This window comes from Montipora capricornis, chromosome 6 (assembly GCF_036669925.1).
Source record: "Montipora capricornis isolate CH-2021 chromosome 6, ASM3666992v2, whole genome shotgun sequence".
NCBI classification, from domain to species: domain Eukaryota; kingdom Metazoa; phylum Cnidaria; class Anthozoa; order Scleractinia; family Acroporidae; genus Montipora; species Montipora capricornis.
The window spans coordinates 44,726,329-44,733,828 of NC_090888.1; the positions used below are offsets into that span (position 1 = coordinate 44,726,329).

Here is a 7,500-nt window from a genome sequence, read left to right on the forward strand (position 1 = left end):
CCGGGGTCGGTTAGCCCTGGGGTTGATGCCCGGCCGGGCCCCGGGTTAATTAACCCTTCATGGATACCTGAGAAGTTTACTCTTCTACTTCATGATCACATACATAAGAGTGCCATCGTTACAATATAACTGACAGGGAACTTCTACGGGTTTAAGGGTGCTAAGGAAATGTTCTCGTTTTTGTGCTTTTTGCACTATGTGCTTGACTAAACCATTGGGTTAGAGAATCCTATAGAACACTTGTAATCGTTGTGTTCTAAATTCAAAACCACCATGAACAAGGACAACAATGGATTTGGTATGTTAAGGGTATGTGGATTGGTGCGAGCACATAATCTCAATTCCGCGAAATTTAGTACTGCGCCAAATATAACCCGCGCGAAAAGGTTAGTGTAATACGAGACACTAGTTGTTAGAAATGGAAACCAATCGTTTTATTCATGCGTACACATATGATGTCTTTAGTTAAAGTGTTCTTATAACGTTAAAAAGCACAAAAATGTCTTCTTCATCATCATCCTGAGCAATTTCTGTCGGGATTCTTTCAGGCTCCAAGCAATATTCTGCCAGAAATGCCCGCATTTTGCTGTAAATTTAAAGCTGCGCGAATAAGTCCTCTATAATTTGCGCGAAATTAAATCGCGCAAATATAAAACTGATCTAAGATGAGTACGTGTGAGAGTTTTTTCATCAACTGCTCAATCAGTTGTTCTCTTGTCCAACATATTCTCCGGTGTTTAGCAAAACTGACCACAAAAAATAAACAAGGAAGGATTACGTTTTTGCAAACGTTGGCCGTGTAGCACTTATTATTTGAACAGACTTAACTGATTAGAGTGTAATGTGAAGTGCTAAGTATCTACCCCATATGAACCATGTGAGCGTTAGCCCTACTGATGGAAATGGGCCCACACAAGTACAGAGAAAAACTCTGACCAGGGTGGGAATTAAACCCACGACCTTCGGGCTAGATCACCGCTGCTCTACCGACTGAGCTACATGAATATCACACATCCACTAAGAGAACAATAAGTTATTAATCGTACATGCAGCATAAGTCAGTGGCAGCCTGTCTTTACAGATAAAGCTATTGCTAGCTTCTACTGTTACAGACTTACTCGGCAAGACTTGTTTCTTCATCAAGATTGGCAACTTTGTCAAGACCCAATGATCCTCTCATCTTGTCAATATCCCTTTTTAGGGGTTTATATTCATCGTGTAACCTTCGAAGTGTCTCCAGGCCTCGTTCTCTCTCAGCCTCAGACTGCTTGATTGTATTTTCCATCTGATGGAATACAATCATGGACATTGGCTTTTCGTTAGTGAGATAAACCCCTTCATGTGTCTCAATCACTTTATTTTTAAAAAAGTAAAATTGTTACCCTTGGCTGAACACAAATGATAAGCTTTGTGCTTGAAATAATAAATGTCTAGGCCTTACATGTATACAGAATGACCGATTTTCTTGATTAATTTTCATGATTGCTACCTGAAAGAATAGCTTCAATGATGTCTTCAGGCAAAAATGTGCAAGTGGTCGTTTCATTCTTATATGGTTGACTGGGTATCAGTTCTTAAAAGAATCACCTTTGCTGTCAACTGTATTATCCAGGAGCAATCCTGCTATCAGTTTATACTGCAAAATAAGCTTGCTAGAGGCTATTTTTTGTCATTTCAAGTAAAAGTTGCTCTTCAGTTATTGTCAAACACAAAGGAGCATTGTAAAAAGGGTGATCACTTCGTTAGCAACCACACAAGATAAATTTGTTGATCAACCAGAACAAATGCAGAACTGTACGGTAAATTTGCAATAAAAAACTAAGGCCCTAATAGCACACAGTCTTGTTCAGACTTAAATATTCTTTCTTTGTCTTAAATATTTTTAAGACCTCATTCACTTCAATCATGCTGTAAAACAGCCGTTTGTGTCTCGTCAAGTGAAAGGTCCAGAGCGAGGGTGAAAACGAAGAGCGAGAGTGGAGAGAGATGCTTTCTTTTACGGTCTTTTCACTCGCCTCATATGGCCAATGGGCATGATTTAATAAGACAACTGATTGTGAGGCTTGCATGCAGCGCACGTGAGAATTTGTATCTTCAGTTGAAAAAAACGAACATAAAAACCAACTGTTTTGTAGTCTACTTCAATTACAATGAAAATATCTTTTAAGAGTGACTGTTTTAAAAGAAAAGCATAGAGTTTACTAAAAAATCTATTCACAGCTATTCAATGATTAAGGTGATTCTACTTACTAAATTGATGTCAGCATGAATGAGCCTTAACTCTTCCACATGTGCCATTTTCTCATGAAGCAGGGCTTCCATTTCAGCTTTGTAGTCTTTTAACAGTTTGCCTTCCTTCTCTGCCACATCTAACTCTTGGATAAGCTGGGATTTCAACTTGTCTAACTGAGAAGTCTTGACCCTAACAAGTTACCAAATGAATTTGAGGGCTTCACATAAAGATTCAAGCAGAAGGATAAATACATTACGTGTACATGAACAGGTAGATGTTGAGCAATCATAAACTGACTGGTTGTATCAAGCACTGTTGTGCTATGACTCTTGCTAAAGGAAAATATATACTTCTTAAATCAGGAGCTACATGATGAAAACAGCAATTCCAATGAAAGAAAATAACTCTTCACAATATAACTTGGTGCAATCATGAGTATAATTTTACAATTCACTGTTCACATTGTTGTCAAAACTCTGTATTTTGAGCAATTCACATTTTGTTTGGCTGTGTGAGGCAAGGAAATGTAATACACTGCATGGCAAACATGCATCACAATAATTATTTTCTCCCATTTAACCAATAGTATTGAATTTCTTGTAGGAATTGATAGCTGTTGCATCTACAATCTGAATGAAATGCAAGTTCTTAATTAAAATTAATTAAAAGTTCAAACATTATTCTTGAAACACTTGCTACCATTTTATCAGTCATCTTCTGTTAGTTCTTCTGTGTCAACTAGTATTAAGCTAGTTTAAGTAAACTATGTAACTTTATTTAACCCACGTATTGTAAATGAGCAGAAAGCTTGTTTAAATGCAAATGTGGAGTATTATATTAAAGAAAGACAATCTATTTACAAAATTTGAAACAAATTAAAGATATGAAGGGCGAGTTATTTACATAAAATACATGCAGTTACAATTGTTTGACGAAAGCATCATTCGTTTGAGGTTTTTTTCCTAAACATTGAGAGTGATTCCGAAGTGAACAAAGAAGGTGAAATGAATTGAAGTCAAAAGGAACCTGCAAATCCAGATATGAAAGCGGCAAATTACTCTGTTTTGTGGGGATATACCTTTGAAATGCTTATCCTTTGTTGATGACATCATTGCCAAAAAGGTTGCATCACAGAAGTGTCAGATTAGAAAACAATAATACCAATTTTTTTTCAACAAAACGAAAAAAAAGAGCCGGTAGCATCTTTAATTTATTTTTTGACGTTTCTCCTTTTCATGAAATTAATATAATAGTAATCAATGACTTTAAAAATAGTAGGTACATTGTTTCCTTCGAATACAATTTGCATAATTACCCCAACAAAAAAGAGCATATGGCTGTCTCCTTTTTATACAGCTCACAAAATGCATTGAACATCGCTACAAAGATCGCAATTTTGAATCTTTATGTATATATGCATGGCTAAGGAATAAGACAGACTAAGTGCTTGTAGTTGCTTGAAATATTTACTGATAACACTAGCTAGCCAAAGCTTTTAATTTAATTTTTTTCTTTTAGTTATTCAAACTGATCTTCAGTCATAAATTGGGAATACAAGAGTAAACTTATAAGTTATTTACGAATAAAAAAATCGGCCAATCTTTTTTTCGAATTTCCAATACCAAGCCAATCATGAAAACTTCGTTCACTTCCTTTCATAAAAATGAATGCAATTTTTGATACGTATAAGCGTATCAAACAATGAATTCCATGCAGAACGTCGAAAGCCAAATGAATTAAAGCTTAAATTCGCACAGTTGTACAATTCAGAAACGTTTAACAAAAGTTATTTCGGTACCTTATATCTCTAATTGTCTCAAGTTTCCTCATATATTCGTCTTCCTCGGCGTCTCTTGTTGAAGGACTAGAAGCCATGATGCTCTTCTCATCAATGGCGGCGTTGGCGATGTCTTCCCATAACCAGCGGGACAAATTTGCCTGTTTGTGATTGGTCAGTGATCCAAGAACAACCAATAATCTTCCATGTCCGCTTTTTGCTAATTGCCTTTATCAGCTGTTCCAAGAGTTTGCCGGATGAGAGGAAATTGGCAGTCTAAAATATAGTTGATGATCCTTGAACCATACTTGCGCTGCCTTGTAGTGACTGTAGTGAAATACCCCAGAAATGTTATAGGTTTTTGTCCACAAATAAGAATGCCAAAAATTAATAATGTTGTAAAGCATTTCAGTGGAGGATTTTACTGCTTAAAAGTAGTATGCAATATTAGAAAAAATATATTTTTTAAGAGAATAAGAGTCTTCGTTAGATCACCGTTGTAGACTAAAGGAAAAAAATAAAATAAAAAAATAAGTATGGTCAAAATTGAAAGTCGCCCGATATGGGACTTGAACCCATGACCCTCAGATTAAAAGTCTGATGCTCTACCGACTGAGCTAACCGGGCTCCCGTGCTACGAATCGTTGAATTTTATTTATTTAATTAATACACAGCCTTGGTCATAGCTGCAACGGATGAGTCGGTATGTCTGCTGGCCATTGCACTCACTTTACTGGAGGACAGCCATTCGCCTAAAACATAAAAACTGCAATTTTTATGTTTCGTCCACTCAGCCGTGTAAAATTAGCTTAGGCCGGCTGATTTATACTGCTGCCTAATGATTGATCATATAAACGGAACCCCACCCCACCCCACCGTATGTAAGGATATTTCCAGCTCCAGCTTGTTTCATAAAGATGGCCACCTTGACCAGCAGGCAGATATTACTAGCGATTGGAATGCTTTTTACAGGATCCATAAACACACTATCAAAGAAGGCACAGAATGACTGTTCGTGAGTAGATGGATGCATTTCGCCTTTTGCGAGTTTTTTTTTTTTTTGGCGTGGCAATACGCGACGGCTACAGGTCATCTGACTCCACTCCAGCAGCCAACAACTTGAAATTTTATTGACGATCCTGAAATTAATGCTTGTCTTCCAAATAGCTTGAGTGTTTATGATCTCTTTTGCTCTAACGCAAAATATCATGTATGATGACCTGAAGAAAATACTGAACCCTCAACCAGTCACTTGAACCCTTCACTATGGCGCGCCTTTCCTGTCACTATTCAAACAGCTTTTAATATAAACTAGTGCCTCTATTACAACGTGCCGTGATTTTTATTTTCTTTATTCTGTATGTATTTTTAAATTTTGCTTTGATATATTCTACATCTCTTCCCATTAATTTAATTATAAGTGTTAAGCACATTAATTCCTTTTTTGTTTTCTTTATTTCATATGCGTTCTATATGTATCACGTCAGGTACTACCCCAAGCTCAGTGTGAGCATGGCCTAAAAAATAAAAGGATTTGTATGAAAATCCTGATAAGGGCTGGACCATTAGAAAAGTGATGGCGGGTGGGGTGGGGAAAATACAAAAAAAAAACCATACAATGGATGGTGACTGTAAAAATAAATATCATGCAGAAGAGAAGAAGTGACAAAAAAAATTTCCTGCAGCCGAGAATTACACTGCAGCCAAGAATTTCCGGGCAGCAACTTTCTACTGCAGTCTTATTGGTCCTGGTGGAGTCCCCATTACCCTGATTATCTCTACAATTAGGAAAACAGACATCTTTCTCTTTCCAGGCTGAAATGCTTTTTCTAGTTAAATATTAACCAAAAAGGCATACCTAGTGTTGTAGCAATATATCAGGGACTTTCCAAGGGAAGATTGTGCAAGGAATACCTCGGAAGAAAAGTCAACATATTGCCAGGGGTTAATTAGTGCTTAAATATCCTACGAAAACTAGGACTAGGATCTTAGTTTGGTACTATGGAAACTAAGACCCCATGTGTAAAGAGTGGAAATTACAGGAAAGAGTATACAATGCCATGGCATGCTTGAATGTTGTGTTACAGAAACAAAAACAGTGACATTCGTTGAACCTTACTCATTGGCACGGAAACTAAAGATAACTAAGGTCTTTTGAATAATGAGAAACTCAGCCTGTTAACCCTTCGCTTGTAGCCACTAAAAACGTGGTAAGCGAATTATTTTCTCAGTGCACATTTGACATTCTTACCAATTTCATCACACTCTTTCTATTTCTGGCATCTATTTTGTACCATGACCATTTTTTTATGATTGACAAGAACACGTGACATGGTAAATGCGAAGGGCCTATACATGTAGCACTGGTCCATTTGGATAGTCCGTTGGGGTAGTCCATGGAGTGAAGGTCAGTATTTTGTCTACCACCATTGCACACTGCCCTGGTCCAACTAATTGTGCACTTACATTGTTAATTTTGCAAGATCCAAAGGACTTAAGGATGAACATGGGCATGAGGTTCACAAGTTTGACCACCCATGGTTTCAAACAGGCCTTATGTTTATTGGTAAGCTCTGCTTGATGCATTCATTTGTTTGTTTTGAAGTTTATTTCTTTGCATTTTGTATCATTTTGTGGTTTGTGTGCAGCCTCTTTAATTTCTGATTGACTGCATGACTTATTATGAACCTCAAAATGTCACCTCAATGTAGAACTTTGCTCCTACATGTAGGTACAAGTCATTCGCGATTATTCCATCTCGTTCACGTCGTACATTGTGGGCAAAGTATTCTAAAAATAAATTGGTAGGAGCGGTTTCAGACTGAAAATAGAGAATGAAAGATTCTCTGTTACATGCTTATGTTGTTGTCAATACCTAAAATTGTGCGTGATTTCACATTGTCGTCATATGCAGAGAACTGCAAAAGTATGAGCTAAAATTTGTGCCGCACATGTAGCACGATCATTTGTGCTCTTTTAACCAATGATATCATTGTTTTGTGGCGTTTCCGTCGATGTCATCGCCGTAGATCTTAAGCTCCCTATCGAGTGAGTGACTAACAAACAGTGGAACAGTTGATGGATGGATAGACTGACCTGAATCAATCAAGCAATCAATGAGATGGTGATCGAGTTAGTCATTCTAATGACTCTCATGAAGTTGATTTACCAGGTTTTGTCAGAAACAAAAGAAGCAACCCTCGCAGCACCTGCGTGCACCTATATAAATTATAGTTGTCTTTAATTTTTTTACTTTGATGCTTTTTCATCAGGCGAGACAATGTGTTTGATTGGCCTTTACTTTTACAGACGAAAAGAGAGACAAAGATTAAGACAGGTTGGAAAAATTTGGAGTGAAAATGAAACCTTTCCCTGCCAAGTGATGCGTGATTGAGGAGTAAATTAACCCCAGCAGAAACATTTTAGGGAATCTCTTAAGATCTTTTGAAGATCTCCATAAAGATATTATTTCAAGGATTGATCTTACTCG

At 37.1% G+C, this 7,500-nt stretch overlaps 1 protein-coding gene, 1 non-coding gene and 1 pseudogene across 2 annotated transcripts in view; 1 reads left to right on the forward strand and 2 right to left on the reverse strand.

Annotated features, from left to right (window-relative positions):
- The window catches only part of LOC138052240 (zinc finger C4H2 domain-containing protein-like), a 5,136-nt gene extending 947 nt beyond the window's left edge, over positions 1–4,189 (reverse strand). The window contains exons 1-3 of the mRNA XM_068898628.1: positions 4,032–4,189; positions 2,251–2,422; positions 1,119–1,285 (exon numbers count right to left, since the gene is read on the reverse strand). Coding sequence (XP_068754729.1) covers positions 1,119–1,285; positions 2,251–2,422; positions 4,032–4,108 — 416 coding nt within the window. The 5' untranslated portion in view covers positions 4,109–4,189. The remainder of the gene's footprint in view (positions 1–1,118; positions 1,286–2,250; positions 2,423–4,031) is intronic.
- A 375-nt stretch (positions 4,190–4,564) lies between these two features.
- Trnak-uuu (transfer RNA lysine (anticodon UUU)) lies at positions 4,565–4,637 on the reverse strand. Its single transcript has one exon. It is a non-coding gene; the product is annotated as a tRNA-Lys (tRNA).
- Positions 4,638–4,902: 265 nt separating this feature from the next.
- The window catches only part of LOC138052226 (solute carrier family 35 member F6-like), a 26,712-nt pseudogene continuing 24,114 nt past the window's right edge, over positions 4,903–7,500 (forward strand).